Source organism: Asparagus officinalis, chromosome 9, assembly GCF_001876935.1.
Source record: "Asparagus officinalis chromosome 9, Aspof.V1, whole genome shotgun sequence".
Classification (NCBI taxonomy): Eukaryota; Viridiplantae; Streptophyta; class Magnoliopsida; order Asparagales; family Asparagaceae; genus Asparagus; species Asparagus officinalis.
Genome location: NC_033802.1, coordinates 12487195 through 12506975, shown reverse-complemented (window position 1 = coordinate 12506975; position 19781 = coordinate 12487195). Strand labels below are relative to the sequence as shown.

The 19781-nt window shown below is 39.2% G+C and overlaps 1 protein-coding gene across 1 annotated transcript in view; it reads right to left on the bottom strand.

Annotated features, from left to right (window-relative positions):
- The window catches only part of LOC109823210, a 29407-nt gene continuing 10733 nt past the window's right edge, over positions 1108–19781 (bottom strand). The window contains exon 5 of the mRNA XM_020389495.1: positions 1108–1341. Coding sequence (XP_020245084.1) covers positions 1108–1341 — 234 coding nt within the window. The remainder of the gene's footprint in view (positions 1342–19781) is intronic.

Genomic DNA, 19781 nt, shown 5'->3' with positions numbered 1-19781 from the left:
TATCATAGCCTTTGTCACTAAGTTGACTACTGCTAAGAAGATTGTGATTAAGCACTTTTACTAAATAAACATCTTTAATAATGGGAGAAGGCTTCTTACCATTAACACTAATACCTACAATTTTACCTCTCTCACCGCCGCCAAAGGAGACATTTCCTCCTTCCATCCTTGATAGGGTTGCAAATAAATCCTTATTGCCCGTCATGTGATGAGAGCAATCACTATCAAGGTACCACATCTCTCTATATTTTGTGCGAGACATTCCCTACATGTAAACAAGTGGTAGAAGCTTTAGGTACCCAAATCTTGGGTCCTTGGATGTTAGTACTCTTGGTACCCTTAGGTACCCACATCAACCCATAATAATAAATATTATCTCTAATCCTACAATGTGTGGAAGTATGGCCATATTTGTTACAATATATGCAAATGAAATCTTTCTTGTAGGTGGGGCATGAGATCTATGATACCATGTTCTTCTAATATGATGATGATTATGACTAGTAAAAGCATGATTATTTCTTAACATTTTATTTTCATTTTTTAATTTTTTAATTTTAGATCTTAATTGTTTATTTTAAAAATCAAGATCCTCAACTATCTTATCTTTTAAGGTAATGGCATCATTTAGTGAGGATTGTAGTTGCTCAAATTTTGAGTCACATGAATTATACAACTTCTTGAAAGAAGAATGTTCTTTTCTTAATTTGTTAAATTCTAGTTCACATTGTATAAAAAATGATTCATCATCAGTATCGGATTGTACCTCATCTTCATGAGCCATGAAGCATATGTTTGGATCATGAAGAGAAATATTGGTGGCTTCTTCGTCACTATCCGATTCACTTGGTTCAGATTCCTCCCATTCCACATACATCGCCTTCTTCTTCTTGTACTTCATGTATTTTTCTTTTATCTTGGGATAATTCTTTGCTATATGTCCCGGTTCATTGCACTCAAAGCATTTACCTACACGAGAGGAGAATTTGTTAGAATAATTTTTAAAACTTTTATTCATTTTTATTAATCTTGATATTCTCCTAGAGAGGTGAGACACTTCTCTAGAGATATCAAAATCACTATCCGAGGAGGAGGAGTTATTATCAATTACTCCTTTGAGCATGTAATAGTCTTCATCTTTTGAGAAGGCTCTTCATTTGTTCGTTGGGATTCTTCCTCCTTCTCCTTGATCTTCTTCTCGTGAACTTTGAGTTTGCCAGTAAGGCCATCAAGTGTAAGTGTCGTAAGATCATTGGCTTCCTCAATAGTCGTAGCTTTGGGCTCCCATGTTGACGTTAGAGAGCGAATGATTTTGTAGTTCTTCTCTTGGTTCTCCAATACCTTCTCAATGCCATGTAATTCATTAACAATATTAGTAAATTGACAAAACATGGCATCAATTGACTCATTTGGAAGCATCTTAAATAACTCAAATACATGCATGAGGCTACTAATTTTGGACTCCTTGACTTGAGGGGTTCCTTCATGAGTGATATATAGTTTCTCCTAAATTTTGTGTGCGGTTGCACACGTAGAGACTCTATTATACTTATTCGAAGTGAGTCCACGGATCAAGGCGTTCATGGCTTTAACATTAAGGTTAGCCAAATGCCGTTTATTCTCGGTCATGTCTTTGCTAGGCTTTTCAACATATTTCTTCTCTACTATTTACAGGATGTCAAGATCAATACATCGCAAATAAATTCTCATCCTAGCTTTCCAATATGGGAAATTACTGCCGGTAAATAAAGGGGGTCTAGTAGTTGATTGACCTTCAAGCATAAGCACATTCATGTTTGAATCCATTTGGATCTTTACTCTAAGACGGTTAGACCTAATTAAATGTAGAGACCTCGCTTTGATACCAAATAAAATTACCCTAGAGGGGGTGAATAGGATAATCAAATAATAAATGTGCAATATGAAATTCAATGCAATAACAAACACAAATAATAAATATGGCAATAAATAAGAGAAAGAGTAAGAGAATAGTTAGCCAAATTACACGTCGATGTGTTCACGAGGTTCGGTCCTCACGACCTACGTCCCCAACCTCCTCTCCGGATGGTAATCCACTAAACACACCCGGTTTGGAAACCTGAACTTCTTCACAACGATCTCCCCTAAGATCTCACAACCGCACAATTTGATCTCCTCGAGATCAAGCTTTCCACATAGTAGAATAAGATGGAAAAATCTCCCTTACAACACCCCTATGGCAAGGATTAAGAGATTGTAAATGAAGCTTGGGGTTATAGGTATTGAAAGTGTAAATCCGAATTGAGAAGAATGAGAGTTTAAGCTCAAAATACATAACAAATGCAAACTCAAAGAATTTTTCTTGCTTGCTTGGTTACTAAAAAAATGGGGGCTGGAAGATATATATATATAGGCACTTAAAACAATAGCCTAAAACCCAAGAAAATCACCAAAACCAACAAAATCCCAAAACCCCAGAGTCTGAAAATTTTAATGTTACAGTACTTTTGGTCGACCGATATACCATGGTCGGTCGACCGATGTGACACCCCTGGGTTCACACAAGGGTGCAGTCCGAGGTAAACCTAGAAATATCAAACCTGCCATGCATCATACCATGTAATAACATGTTTCACCATCACAATTACTATCTCTCTAGTAGAGTCAATAACAGGTGTAGGTACAAAAGCAAGTAAGAGATAATACAAGAATCAACTGATGAAATAATAGAGATCAAATTAATATTTTATCATCTAATATACTAAAATACAAGTAAATGTCTGAAATAAATGAACTGGAGTTCTCAACAAGTCTCAAATACAAAATGTCTGACAAGAGGAAATAAGGCACATAGCCTTTACAACTTCTAGAATAAAACTCTCAAATGTCTACACAAAAGTCTATAGTGGAGCTCAAAGAAAATATAACTAAATAGACGGCTAAAGCTAAAGTGCATCGCCATCAACCTGCGACTCTCCGGGCTCCTGGCTCGTTACCTGAAAGGGGGAGGGACAACGAGCGTCAAAGCGCTAGCGAGCAACATCACAACCAACCCCAAGGGAAATGGCTTGTTGTATATGAAAATACAGATAATACATAATAATATAAGATCATTTATCCTAACAATAATGGGTTTCGGTACTTAGAAAATTACAACACGAGCGTAGGTACGTCGAGTGAAATAATCCAAACAAGGAAACCCTCATGTATATACCTTGTATCTCAAATTATAATTCTCTAAACACCAAACCCGAAGTCTAATACAGGAAACGATAAAGAAAAGAAAACAAATACATCTCTACTGATAAACGTAAACATGCCAAAGATTACAATAAGAGACATATCCAACCTAGGTAGCTATCGTGTCCTAGCCTCATATGATATGTCGTGTTCCAAACTCGGTTAAGAAACATACTCAAGGTTTAGCAATTATCCAATATAAGATTGTAATGGATTATTGTCCAACACGAGGACTTTAATGGATTATAGTCCAACACGAGGACTTTAATGGATTATAGTCCAACACGAGGACTGTGTTGGAATACTAGAAGTAAAGGTATACATATTCTACTCTTGTGCATGCCTCGCTGTACAGATCTAAGCTTGTGTCAGAAAAGTCATTTTACATGTGTAGATAAAATCATAAATACTGCAATTTAATACCCGATAAACAAGGTAACATTCTCATGTTCAACAAAAGCTCAACAGAACCCTCGATCATATATGTACACTATATGAAAGTATAAGCACAGTAGGTGATCAAGCAAGAATACAAACAAAATAGGAAAAACTCCGATGAGTCGACTCATGATCAGCTATGAGTCAACTTATGACTCATGGGTCGACTCATATACTGACGAGTCGACTCAGCAGACACTTATGAATAACAGGAATTGACTTCGTGAGTCGACTCATGACAGTCATGGGTCGACTCAACCTGATGAGTCGACTCATGATGAGTCATGAGTCGACTCACGGGCTGAAAACAGGATGTTTCACAACTGCAGCTCGTCCATCTCGTTTCATACTTCCTCTACACTTATCTTCACCTCCATCACTATCAATTCTAGACTATGAGGCAGAGATAAATTCATATATAGCATGAGAAACGAACATTAGCATGTTAGACCTAACTTTTAACTCCTAAACATGAGTGAAAGCATTTAATCAAAATAAAAACTCATATTTGTTATTCTTAAATAAATTTCCAGATCTGGGTTTTCATCAAAAACTATCTGAAACGCATGATTTCTAGCATTCACCCTAAAAAGAACATTGATTTATACTTGAAAATAAGTCTTAGGCTCAATAAAACTCATGAAAAACGTTTGTAAACTGTTGAAAACATGGGAGAAGGATTGGGCGAGATGTTACTCGCCTCAGATGTGTTGAAGAACGATCCCCTTCGCTGCAATCCAAAAGAAACTGCTGAAATCCCCTAAAAATATCCCAAAATACCCAAAAACGAACTAGGGTTTTGAATGGGAGAGGAGGCTAGGGTTTCTCTGGGGAGAACTGATGAAAAGAGGTGTTTTCGGGTGGAGGAGAATATATGTGAACAGTTAAAACCCGACCCGAAACCCAAAAAAACCCGACCCACAAAACTTAGAAAACCCCCGATGAGTCGACTCATGACAGTCATGAGTCGACTCATGACTCATGGGTCGACTCATAAGATAATGAGTCGACTCAGCAGAGACTTATGACAAAGGGAGATGATATCATGAGTCGACTCATGACAGTCATAGGTCGACTCATGAGATGAAAACTGAGTTCTTCGACTCTGATGCTTATGATTTGCAATTTTGCAAACTCAACCTCATAACTGATGCATATATACATCCTGATAAGCTCAAAAATGCTAGATTTCATGCACAACCATGTCATAAAGATATTTATCATAAATAAATATTATTTTTCACTAATAGTCACATATATAAATTATCAAAATCTACGGGGTCTTACATTCTTCTCCCCTTAAATGAATTTCGTCCTCAAAATTCAGAAATCATATCTAACTCATAATGGTACTTGTAAAGCACGACAAGGGTCAAATCCAACCCGCACACATACACATCTCGCAATATTAATCGCTAGATCAGCATATAGTGATATTCATACTTAACGATCTAAAATGGTAATATTCTTACTCAACCCCTAATCTAATGGAACTAGTACGTCGGGCGAAAAATCCAAACAAGGAACCACCCATGTATATACCATGTGTTCCGAAAGATTAGGAATTAAGTGAAAATATTCTTACTCAACCCCTAATCTAATGGAACTAGTACGTCGGGCGAAAAATCCAAACAAGGAACCCCCCATGTATATACCATGTGTTCCGAAAGATTAGGAATTAAGTGAAAATATCATCATTCTAGTGTTAAAATAAGTATCAAGGTACATATATAAATATACAAGTAAGAAGTCACATCATAAATACTTTAATTAATTTACCTACTCAAACAAGTGTGGGTAGTCGCGTCGCATGTCTTCCTCGCGCTCCCAAGAAACTTTCTCAACTCCACTTCGGTTCCATTGAACTTTCACCAATGGAATCACCTTGTTCCTGAGTCTCTTATCTTCTCTAGCAAGTATAGACACTGGGATCTCAATAGTAGTCAAATCATCCCGAAGCTCAATCTCCGGTGCATCCAACACTCGCTGCTGCTCCTCATCATGCAAGTGCTTCTTGAGCATGGAGATATGGAATACATTGTGTATACTAGACATAGAAGCTGGAAGATCTAGTCTGTATGACACAGCTCCAATGCGCTCCAAAATCCGGAATGGTCTAATATATCTCGGTGCAAGCTTCTCTCGCCTCCCGAATTGCTGTACGCCTTTCATAGGCGATACCTTCAGCATAACCAAATCTCCAATCTGAAACTCTAGAGGTCTTCGCCTTTTATCTGCATAGCTCTTCTGCCGACTCTGAACGGCTAGAATCCGCTCCCTGATCAATGCTACCTTCTCAGTAGTCTGCCTCACAAGCTCCGGTCCAAGCATCAAACTATCCTTCGGTTCTGCCCAACATATCGGTGATCTACAAGGTCTCCCGTACAATGCCTCATATGGGGCCATACCGATCGTCGCTTGATAACTATTGTTATAAGCGAACTCTATCAGTGGAATATGCTCCTCCCAGCTGCCCTGAAAGTCAATGACACAAGCCCGCAACATGTCCTCTAACACCTGGTTCACCCTCTCTGTTTGATCATCCGTCTGTGGGTGGAATACACTGCTATAAGATAGTCTGCTGCCAAACGAGTCCTGGAAACTCCTCCAAAAATATAAAGTGAATACTGATCCTCGATCCGACATGATCGTGTCTGAAACCCCGTGAAGTCGAACTATCTCTCGAATGAAGATCCTTGAATACGCCTTGGCTGTATAAGTAGTCCTCACTGGAATAAAATGTGCTGACTTTGTCAACCGGTCCACTATCACCCAAATCAAATCATTCCCCTTCTTCGACTTCGGTAACCCTATAATAAAGTCCATAGAAATGTTCGCCCACTTCCATTCTGGAATAGGCAACGGTTGAAGTGTCCCTGCCGGTCTCTGATGCTCTGCCTTCACCTGCTGACAAGTAAAACACTTGGCCACATACTCTGAAATCTCTCTTCACATGCCACTCTACCAGAAATGTCTCTTCAGATCCTTGTACATCTTGGTAGTCCCTGGATGTACTGTGTACCGAGTACGGTGCGCCTCATCAAATAACTCCCTTTTTAGTTCTACACTGGCTGGCATAACTAATCTATCCTTCATCCGTAGACCGCCATCTGCTCCAATGGTCCAATCAACCTTAGGCTCTGAGCTCTGACAACTCTGTCACTCCAAGATGGCTGCACTGACACAGCTCCCAAAAATGCACTGGTACTATCATTCTTAGGTATAAAATCAAACTGGCTAAGGGTAAGAAGATCTCTATACAATGAACACCTCAAAGCTGTAACCCGATGTTGACGCTTCCTACTCAAAGCATCTGCTACGACGTTTGCCTTCTCGGGATGATACTGAATCACGAACTCGTAGTCCTTGATAAACTCAATCCATCTCCGCTGTCTCTGGTTGAGTTCCTTCTGAGAGAAAAGATATTTCAGACTCTGATGATCTGTGAACAACTCAAACTGCACTCCGTACAAATAGTGCCTCCATGACTTCAGTGCAAATAACACTGCTGCTAACTCCAAGTCATGAGTAGGATAGTTCTGCTCATGCACTCTCAGCTACCGTGAGATGTAAGCTACTACTCTCCGAGTCTGCATAAGAACGCCTCCCAATCCTGCCAAAGATGCATCTATATAGACGACGAATATCCTGTCGCTGCTCGGAATAGTCAAAACCGGTACTGTAGTCAACTAAGCCTTCAATGTATCAAAGGCCTCCTGGCACTCTGTGCTCCAAATAAAATGTACACCCTTCTTCGTAAGGCGTGTAAGGGGCGTCGAAATCTTTGAGAAGTCCTGGATGAATTTCCTGTAATAACCTGCTAAACCCAAAAAGCCACGAATCTTCGTCACCGTCTTCGGCAGTTCCCAATCAAGCACTGCTGTAACCTTAGCTAGGTCTACTGATATGCCCTCTCTGCTGATGATATGGCCAAGAAATCTGACCTCTGAAAGCCAAAACTCGCACTTGCTGAACTTAGCATATAACTGGTGCTCTCGTAGGGTCCGTAAAGCTAATCGGAGATGTTGCTCATGTTCTGCCTCCGATCTCGAATAAATGAGGATGTCATCGATGAAAACAATCATGAACTGATCTATGAAGGGACGGAAAACCCGGTTCATCAAGTCCATGAATACAGTGGGTGCATTGGTCAGTCTGAATGGCATAACCAAGAAATCAAAAGATCCATATCGCGTGAGGAAAGCGGTCTTGGGGATATCCATCTCCCGAACCCGCAACTGATGATAACCAGAATGAAGATCAATCTTCGAGAAAAATTGCGCCCCCTGCAACTGGTCGAACAAGTCATCAATCCTAGATAGTGGATACCTATTCCGGATTGTGACCTTGTTCAACTCCTGATAATCTATACACAATCTCATACTGCCGTCCTTCTTCTTCACGAAGAGGACCGGCGCGTCCCACGGAGAATGACTCCGACGAATAAAACCCTGAGCTAACAACTCGTCCAACTGGGTCTGAAGCTCAAAACCCTGAGCTAACAACTCGTCCAACTGGGTCTGAAGCTCCCTCATCTTAGCTGGTGCCATGCGATAAGGTGCGCGGGATATCGGGGCTGTGCCCGGCTGCAACTCAATACAAAACTTAACCTCTCTCACAGGAGGTAACCCAGGTATGTCCTAAAAGACATCCTGATAATCCGAGACAACTCTAGTCTCTAATAAATCAGAACTCTGATCCCGTCGCATCACCTCATCGATGAACGCCAGAAACGACTCCGCAAAGCGATTGCCCTGAGAAGTGGCCACAATCATCTCGGACCCATCGGGCGTTCGCAATCTGACTGTCTTCGCAAAACAGTCAATACTAATATGGTAGGACGACAACCAATCCATACCAAGGATGACATCGAACTCGGACATATGCAAAACTATCAGATCGACTATGAACTCGGACTCGTCTAAACTGATGATACACCTCCTACAAACGCTCTCCAGAAGCGATACCTCTCCTAGAGGGGTGGAAACTGATAAAGGGGTGTCTAACGAATGAGCTACGAGCTGAAGTCTATCCATGTAAGCATACGAAATGAAAGAATGCGAAGCTCCCGAATCAAAAAGAATACGGGCGGGAAAGGAATTCACGAGGAACGTACCCTTCACAACTGCACCACTGGCACCATGATCATGAGGAACCACTGCATATACTATGCCTGGTGCTGAAGACTGCTCTACCACTGGTGCTAGAAAATACAGGATAATCTATCCCTGGGGGGCCTCCTAGACTGCTCGAACCTGCCCCTCTGGCCTCTGCGCTGTTGGCGGTGCCTCAAGCCTGACCTACTGACCCTGACCTCGGCCCTGCTGTCGCGGCTACTACTGGTTCGGACCCCTGCCCTGCTGAGCTCCTACTGGTGCACTACGACACTCTGATGCCTTGTGTCCCACCTTGCAATAGTTAAAGCATACCCCCTGAAACTTGCGCTGATAATGTGCCCTCTGATCTTGCTGGGGTCCCCTCTTATGAGGGCCCTGCTACTGCTGATGATGTCCTGTCAAGGGCCTCTTGTTCTTCCCCTTGTCTCCAATCTGTCCTGTCTTAGTCTTTCCCTCCTTGTCCTTCTAAAACATAGCTGTCTCATACTCCTTTGAGGTGGCAGCCTCAGCTACCTCCCGGACTGAATAGAACTTCCTCGAGACGAGGTATCGGCGAAGATTAGGGCGAAGCCCTGCTAGGAACATCTGAGCCTGACGCTTTCCTGTCTGCCACATCCCCGTGAAATGCAGCAACTCCATGAACTTGTTCTCAAACTCTGCAACTGACATGTCCCCCTGAGTCAAATGGGACAACTCAAATTCCTTCCCAGTCCGTGCTGCAGAAGAAACATACTGTGCATCAAATAAGTAAACAAAATCCTCCCAAGTGAGAATCATCCACTGCTCTAATGGAAACTGGAATCGGTACCATCTTCCGGCATCCCCCTTCAGACTATATGATGCCAGTCTTTGCTTCTGTACTGAGTCTACATTGAGTATGTCTAGGACATTACTCACATCCTCCTTCCACTTGTGGGCTACAAGTGGGTCTGAAGGGCCCTGGAACTCCGGTGCTCTCATCTTTTGGTACATCTCTACTAAGCAGAGCCAAACCTCCTGCTCCGTGGCTCTATCCGGTACCGCTGGTGGAATAGCTGCAGGTGCTACCTCTGGGTATCTCTCTCTGATTGGGACGGCTGGTATCCCCTGTGGTGGAACTACTGGAGGTGGTGGTGGTGGTGTCGGTGGCGCGATATGACTCGCCACAAGCTCCTCAATCGCTGCCATCCTAGCTACGATAGGAGCCATGAGATCAATGAGGTACTGGGGAGCCTGCTGCGGCTCAGGTGGTGTCTGCTCCTGCTCGGGTGGAGCCTGCTGTGGCTCAGGTGGAGCCTGCTGGGGCTCTGCCTGAACGGCTCTGCGAGTACGGGGTCTGCCACGTCCTGCTATTTCTCTCTGATCATAAGAAAATAAGAGTTCATGAGTCAAAGTAGACATATATAGATACATAATGTATCACAATACGATTTTCACACCATATAGTATTCACACATATACTTTAAACAAAAATAGTTGTCATAAAAAAATTTCTCAAAATTTTAAGATATACGGATATACCGTCCTCACTCATACTAGAAAATCCTTAGCGGACTCTATACATGAATCCTAAGAAACTCTAACCTAGCTCCACGACTCGACACAGTATGATCCTAAGGATACTAGAACTAGAGCTCTGATACCAACTGTAATGCCACTGGGTTCACACAAGGCTGCAGTCAGAGGTGAAACCAGAAATATCAAACCTGCCATGCACCACACCGTGCAATAACATGTTTCACCATCATAATTACTATCTCTCTAGTAGAGTCAATAACAGGTGTAGGTACAAAAGCAAGTAAGAGATAATACAAGAATCAACTGATGAAATGATAGAGATCAAATTAATATTTCATCAATTAATTTACTGAAATACAAGTAAATGTCTGAAATAAATGAACTGGAGTTCTCAACAAGTCTCAAATACAAAATGTCATAAATGAACTGGAGTTCTCAACAAGTCTCAAATACAAAATGTCTGACAAGAGGAAATAAGGCACACAGCCTTTACAACTTCTAGAATAAAACTCTCAAATGTCTACACAAAAGTCTACAGTGGAGCTCAAAGAAAATATAACTAAATAGACGGCTGAAGCTAAAGTGCATCGCCATCAACCTGCGACTCTCCGGGTTCCTGGCTCGTTACCTGAAAGTGGGAGGAACAACGAGCGTCAAAGCGCTAGCGAGCAACATCACAACCAACCCCAAGGGAAAGGGCTTGTTGTATATGAAAATACAGATAATACATAATAATATAAGATCATTTATCCTAACAATAATAGGTTTCGGTACTTAGAAAATTACAACACGAGCGTAGGTACGTCGAGCAAAATAATCCAAATAAGGAAACCCTCATGTATATACCTTGTATCTCAAATTGTAATTTCCTAAACACCAAACCCGAAGTCTAATACAGGAAACGATAAAGAAAACAAACACATCTCTACTGATAAACGTAAACATGCCAAAGATTACAATAAGAGACATATCCAACTTAGGTAGCTATCGTGTCCTAGCCTCATATGATATGTCATGTTCCAAACTCGGTTAAGAAACATACTCAAGGTTTAGCAATTATCCAATATAAGACTGTAATGGATTATTGTCCAACACGAGAACTTTAATGGATTATAGTCCAACACGAGAACTTTAATGGATTATAGTCCAACACGAGGACTTTAATGGATTATAGTAGTCCAACACGAGAACTTTAATGGATTATAGTCCAACACGAGGACTTTAATGGATTATAGTCCAACACGAGGACTTTAATGGATTATAGTCCAACACGGGGACTTTAATGGATTATAGTCCAACAAGAGGACTATGTATAAGAACCATGGAATACTAATAGTATAGGTATACATATTCTACTCTTGTACATGCCTCGTTGTACATATCTAAGCTTGTGTCAGAAAAGTCATTTTACATGTGTAGATAAAATCATAAATACTGCAATTTAATACCCGATAAACAAGGTAACATTCTCATGTTCAACAAAAGCTCAACAGAACCCTCGATCATATATGAACACTGTATGAAAGTATAAGCACAATAGGTAATCAAGCAGGAATACAAACAAAATAGGAAAAACTCCAATGAGTCGACTCATGATCAGCTATGAGTCAACTTATGACTCATGGGTCGACTCATATACTGACGAGTCGACTCAGCAGACACTTATGAATAACAGGAATTGACTTCGTGAGTCGACTCATGACAGTCATGGGTCGACTCATGATGAGTCATGAGTCGACTCACGGGCTGAAAACTAGATGTTTCACAACTGCAGCTCGTCCATCTCGTTCCATACTTCCTCTACACTAATCTTCACATCCATCACTATCAATTCTAGACTATAAGGCAGTGATAAATTCATATATAGCATGAGAAACGAACATTAGCTCCATCACTATCAATTCTAGACTATAAGGCAGTGATAAATTCATATATAGCATGAGAAACGAACATTAGCATGTTAGACCTAACTTTTAACTCCTAAACATGAGTGAAAGCATTTAATCAAAATAAAAACTCATATTTGTTATTCTTAAATAAATTTTCAGATCTGGATTTTCATCAAAAACTCGTTGGTGAGGATTTCAAATCTGAAACGCATGATTTCTAGCATTCACCCTAAAAAGAACATTGATTTATACTTGAAATAAGTCTTAGGCTTAATAAAACTCATGAAAAACGTTTGTAAACTGTTGAAAACATGGGAGAAGGATTGGGCGAGATGTTACTCGCCTCAGATGTATTGAAGAACGATCCCCTTCGCTGCAATCCAAAAGAAGCTGTTGAAATCCCCCGAAAATATCCTAAAATACCTAAAAACGAACTAGGGTTTTGAATGGGAGAGGAGGCTAGGGTTTCTCTGGGGAGAACTGATGAAAAAAGGTGTTTTCAGGTGGAGGAGAATATATGTGAACAGTTAAAACCCGACCCGAAACCCAAACAAACCCGACCCACAAAACTCAGAAAACCCCTGATGAGTCGACTCATGACAGTCATGAGTCGACTCATAACTCATGGGTCGACTCATAAGATAATGAGTCGACTCAGCAGAGACTTATGACAAAGGGAGATGATATCATGAGTCGACTCATGACAGTCATGGGTCAACTCATGAGCTGAAAACTGAGTTCTTCGACTCTGATGCTTATGATTTGCAATTTTGCAAACTCAACCTCATAACTGATGCATATATACATCCTCATAAGCTCAAAAATGCTAGATTTCATGCACAACCATGTCATAAAGATATTTATCATAAATAAATATTATTTTTCACTAATAGTCACATATATAAATTATCAAAATCTACGGGGTCTTACAACCGACTAGATGACCGTTGGCAGACTAGAAAATCTCGAGCTCGTTCGGTCGATCGACAATGTTGTATCAGTCAACTAAACCTACACCAACGGTTGACCGAATATTGTGTGCTGGTCGACTGATTGCTGATTTGTTTGCAGGTTCTATAAACAGACCATCTGGCTGGTCGATCGACGGGTAAGACCCGGTCGACCAAAAATGGATACTTCCAGACGCAGGTTTTAAGATGAAATTTTGAATTTGTAAATTCAAAATAAAATAACAAATAAACTCTAAAAATAGTAAAATTTTGGGGAACGATTATAAACATGAAAACAAATATGTTTGAGAAGAAATTTTTGAAATCTCATTTACCTTTTGTAAAATCACACTATTTTGTAAAATGGTTAAAAACACAAGTGTGTGTGAATGATCCCCAAGTGCTTCAAAAATTATATACATTAATTCTTGCCTACATTATGGTCTAGAGAGAAAGTAAAAATACAAATATCGGTTATGATAGCGTACAAAGCTTAAATAACGATATTTGCCAAATATTGTTTGATGAAGTTCCTCTATATATATTGCTCTTGAAAGCTTCTCTTTATCAACTAGCCTCTACCTCCATGGATATCATCGTTATAGCTCATATTCCATCCAACCTCCAATTGTGGCACTATATTGTTTGACAAAATATAATTTGCATAATATCACTCAACAAGCAATTAGCATCAATAATGGTGTTTGGAAATCATCATCAAAACAAGAGAGCTAATAGTCATGAGTTTGTAAAGTACAAATGAGGGGTTTAATTTCAACTTTTTTAGGCTAAACGAATTCGGATTTTGATTTAGGGGTTTTGGTGCTTTGAAAAAGTCTTGGGTGGAGGAATACTTGTTCTTTTGGGGGATAGAAGCAATTTTCCCTTATTTTTAAATCCAGATCGATGGTCTACGTCAATTTGTGAGAAGATTGGTGAATTGAAGGCAAATTCTAATAATCAAGTAGTCGCTATTAGATTTTGGAGTGCTCTGAAGGTAATGTAAGGGTTTGATTTTTCGGATTGTACTCGGATGGGTCAAAATGTAGGAAAGTGAGGAAGCTACATTAGAAGAGATAGGTGTGCAAGAGTCAAACGTGACTCTATAGAGGAGCTCTCATCATGCAATGATTCAGAGTCATTGCAAGAGCAGGAGATGGTTGATGTGTATAGCCTTGGGGATAATGTCAAATTAGGTTGAGCTTGCAAGTAGACACAGATGAATGACACACATAGAGGAGATGCTGGCATTGGACTGTGGTAGAATAGGATGACAAGCACTCACGTCATGTGACACCCCTTTTTAGTCCCACATCAAGAAATGAGTGAGAATTTTAAGTGGTTTAAATAGGTAAGCCTAAAATGCAAGTGTAATATCGGTTAGTCGATTTTGGTAGTGATTTGAGCCAAATAATATATTACACTGGGTGGTAACCTCGGGTTACACGCGCCAACGGGCCCACGGGCCTGGGGCGTGATAAATAGTATTAGAGCAGTTATCAATCGGAAGTGTGGAACTAAGTGCTATCGGGGCTAAGTGTTACACCACGTGTGTGAATAGTCCCACATTGGGAAATAAGTGAAATTTTTAGTGGCTTAAATAGGTAAGCCAAAGAGTCAAGTGTAACATCAGCTAGTCGATTTTGGCAATGGTTTGAACCAAACAATGTGTTACACTCGGTGGATCTCATGGCTTGCACACGCCAACGGGGCCACGAGGTCAGGGCATGACATATCCAATCCAAGCCAAGCAATGGAGAAGATAATAACACAGGTGCACTGATTTGGTCCTAGGCGAGCGATGTAGGTGAAGAATGAGGACAACAAGCAAAGGGCTACCGTCAGGCTCACAAAAGAGAAGCATGTTAGATTTTCTTCTAGTGCTGTGGTGAAGGTCTCTTGGTGTGTACAATAGAGGTGTAGGCGTCACAACAAGGTAGGTGACAGCAAGGGTCACAGGGCATTCCAGTTGGGGTGCAGGTGCTCCGATTAGACGTGTGTGAATTTTTAGTTAAGTGCAAAAGAATAGAAGGCACTAGCAGTAGAGATGAAGTTTCAAGACAACAATAGTAGATCTTCGAAGTGGCTTGAGAATCAAATCTAAGGTGAAGAATGTTGGAATTGTGTATTTGATACTTTGTGAAACTTCATGAGAGTTAGATTGGTTTACAAGTGTATCGTGATTAGGATACTTTGTCTTATTGTGATAAAGAGTTGGTATCATATTCTAATTAGAAAGTTTTCTAAGATGGGATTTTGTTTTTTCTATATATAATTCTATTATTAGAGGAAAAACTAATGAGAGAAGGAGGAGGAGATGCTATTTTTATAATTTAGGTCAGGAGAGGGCATAGACTAGATTCAGAGATAGTGTGCAGGATGATAGTGTGCAAGATGAGAGGGTTTCGCAATATTCATCCATCCGAAAGATTGCAACATTAAGAGAGGGTTTTATAGTCTTCATAAGTCGAAAATATTGTAAGAAGAGGGCATTAGAGAGAATATGAGAGATTATGTATGAAAGACTGAGAGATTGAGAGACGAGAGTTGAGTGCTTCCTCTTATGGTTCTCTTTGATACATAGTAATTTTTTTTTATATTGTGTCCTATGGATATAGATCAAGGTTGATCCACCAAACCACGTAAATCGTTGTTTTTCTTAATTCTGAGTCTTTTCTATCTTGTCAGGTGTGAGTTGATTTCCAGGTTGTGTTGTGCTTTGATACCACTTGTTGGGGTTCGAGGAAATCCACATAAACACCAAGAGAAGGTCACACAAGATCAAAAATAACGTCACAAACACAAACAAACCAAATTTACGTGGTTTGGCAAGTTTCCTACGTCCACGGGGAAAGAAGGGGATGTGTTTTTACTATTAGAGAGATAAAGTATAAATAGAAATTACAAAATCACTCAAAACCTCACAAATTAATCTCTTAAACAAAGCTCTCAAATCTCTCACCAAATCTCCCAAACATACAGCTTAGAAGTCTCCCAAATTCCCCTTACTTATTTTCTCTTCTAAACGTTCCATATATATAGAAATCCTAAAACAAAAAACATACTAGGAATTCTAAAATAAAAAATAAAACAGAGTAGGAATCCTGATAACTTGTTTCCAAAACAGATTAGGAATTATGTTACCAAAACAGATTAGGAATCTTAATAAAATATTATCAAAACAGATTAAAAATCTTAATAACCTATTACCAAAACAAATTAGGAAACATATTAGGAACTTGCTATCCAACAATTCTCCACCTTGTCGAAGTGTTTCCAAAACTGAGCCGCCATCAATACCAAACAAACATCCTACTTGTTGCATCCAGTACGAAGTGGAATCAATCCACGACAATGGACTCAATCCATAACAAGTCAAGAACCCAAACGAGAATGTGAGCAAACTCTAAATGTCAGTATCAACTCACCAAACCGGCTGCATCAAAGAATGACTGCCTACGTATCCTCTTGTCTAAGGAATCAAGCTTCACGTAGTTCACCAAATGGCCTCCAAAGGCCCTCAATCAACTAGAATGATTCTTAATCCTTTACGATCATCACTAATAAATATGCAGTTGATAACTCTCCCACTGGCCTCAAAATAAAATGAACTAAACACCTCCACCTGAGGTGAACCAACGGCCATAGCCAAATCCGAACTTGGTCTACCAGCTGCACTCGAATCAACAAATTCATCATCTACATCCATACAACATGATCCCCAATCTGTGTCACCTTAGCTGGAATCTCAAACAATACAGAATGATCTAGAGTACGTGGAGTAATCTCCATCTAACATGGAGTAGCATCACTCTCCACCCGCTGTGATATCCCAATAATTTGTCCAACACTCCCCACCTACTGAGAGTCAAATATGACAATACTGCTTAGAACAATATCATGGTCTCATACTTGGTAACCAAACACGCCTCTAAATCCTAAATGTGTACTCGGATCAAATTTTACATCCCCGATGTGATAATATGCTGGGCATCTAAATATCCGAAGCAACCCAAAATCTAAAGCAGCTCCACCAGATCCAAATACTCCAAATACAATAGACGACAACATGTAAATAAGATGACTCCAATATGTCAAAGCCACATCTCCAAAACTCCTCTACAAACCACTGCTCGACATCAAACACTGATCATCCTCCAGCAAGGAACAACTCATCAAATCTGCCATCTTATTATTGGCCTCTTTGTTTTGATGATGTTTAATAAATAATTTACCACTAATGTTGTTTGTCTAGTATTTGTATTTATCTATTTATTATAGACAAACAACATGTTGGAGGATGGATAGAATTGAGCATTCATGATCATATCCAATGGAGATTGACAGAATTATGTTGTGAAGCAATACAATTCAAATTAAAGATTCAAGTTCAAGATTCATCCTCAAGTTTACCAAGAAGAGCTTCGTTGAAGATCATAAGCTTGGGTAAATTAGTTTAGGAGTTTATATTATGTGTGTTAAGTACTTTAAGCTCAATATCATATACATTATATTATGTGTGTTAAGTACTTTAAGCTCAATATCATATACACACACATTTTATTGGTTTCTATGTATATAAATATCATATACACACACATTTTATTGGTTTCTATGTATATATATAGTTATATATATATACACATTTTGGCTTTTGGTTTATCCATAAACAAAGTTTTTACAAGCATATAAATTAATATTTATATTCATACATATTTGTTTTTACGTGGATAAGTTGGTTTGGTTTAATTTCATAGATATGAAACAAATATATATATTCATATACATACTCATATGTTTCATATTCTATTGTATTTGTGAAAATATTATATTCATTGTTTATAGACTTCATAACAATAGTTTACATCTTTCTTTAAGTCTATAAAATCATTTTATAAAGTTTCAAAACATTGTTAGCTAAAATATCAAAAACATGTGTTTTGTATTTTTATGTTTTGGACTATTTTGTAAAATGAAGAGATTTCTTATTTGGGAGGTGTTTTTTAAAAACCAGTTTTTTTAACATGTGTACTAACATGTCTACAATTATTTTCCAAAGCTTTATATTTTTTGGAATTTATTTCATATTTTTAAACCCTGTTTTAAGTTAACATGTACTGTTTAAAACAGGTTGTGTGCATGTCTTGAGTCGACTCATGAACAATGTTGAGTCGACTCATAAACTATTGTGTAGTTTACATTTTATTTCTAACGAGTCGACTCATAACATCATGAGTCAACCCAGACAGGTGGAGTCGACTCATACCTGTCATAAGTCGACTCATAAACTGTGCTGGAAAATGAGTTTTGTTTCTGATGAGTCGACTCATGATCTTATGAGTCGACCCATGGTTTATGAGTCGACCCATAAGTTGGTTTTTAGCCTGTAACGGCTACTTATGAGTCGACTTATGAACAATACAGAGTCTACTCATAACACTGTAACAGTTATATTTCCAGACTGTACTGTGTTTGGGTTTTTGGTCTTTTTGCCTTATTTTCTCTTAGCTTTGGGGTTCCTATAAATACCCCCACATTTCCTCAGTTTTATTCTAAACAACTCAAGAGAATGTTTTAAGAAAGTTTAACAAGGGTTTAAGTTTTGTTTAGTTTTGTTTCAAGTTTAGTTTGTGAAGATACTTTCACAAAAGGAAGTGGAGATCAATTCATTGGTGGTTGAGCTTCAATTCATCTCTCTCTCTCTCTCTCTCTCTCTCTCTCTCTCTCTCTCTTTCTCTCTCTCTCTCTCTCTCTCGTCATCTAGAGAAGTTTTCCTAAACTCAAATTCTAGCTTTTATTTATAATTGTTTATTGATTATCATTTCTACAAGCTATTTTTTCATAATTGAGTTTAGTTTTGATTTACTCATTGTTTACACACACAACCTATTGAGCTTATTGTATTTACATTCATAGTATACTTTGGGTTATGGAATTGTGACCTTGAGTGTGAGCCTACATTGAGTTCTCATCTATTATAGAGAACAAATTTATTGTATTGTGCTTATTGTGAGATTCACTTTGTATTACACTAGTACACCGAGAGGAGTATGTGATGAGAGACGGGGTCGCTTCCAAGAGGAGTGGGGTTGGTAGTAAAGCCTAGAGAGAGGTGGTAATTCCGAGCACTTGAAGAAGGACACAGGCTAGAGACCAATACTTAGAGGGTGTGGAGTGTAGTTATATTGTGAGATTGTGAACGTTGATCGGTGAGCGTTGAAAACCGATATTGTGTGGTGTAAACGTTATTCGGGTGAGCATAGAAAACCCGGTTGTGATAGTGAAGATCTCCTCGAGGTGAGGAGCGGAGACATAGGTCGTGGGGACCGAACTCCATGAACATATCATTTGTTTGTGATTGCATTGGCGCACTTATTTTTATGTTCATATCTTATATCGCCTTTGTATATTGCTTGTTGCTTATATTGCCCACTATCAAGTTTAGATTGTTTACCCTTGTGTTATTTGTATATTCTCGCATATAGCTCATAGTATATCTCATTACTAGAATATATCCCTTTGTTCTTATTGCATATTCTTGCTCATATCATATTGTATATCTATCTTATAAGAATAATATTTGAATTAGTTTTAAATTGGCATAAAATCAGATTAGATTAGCATAAACCTTATTCACCCCCTCTAGCCCCCCCCCCCCCCACCCCCCACCA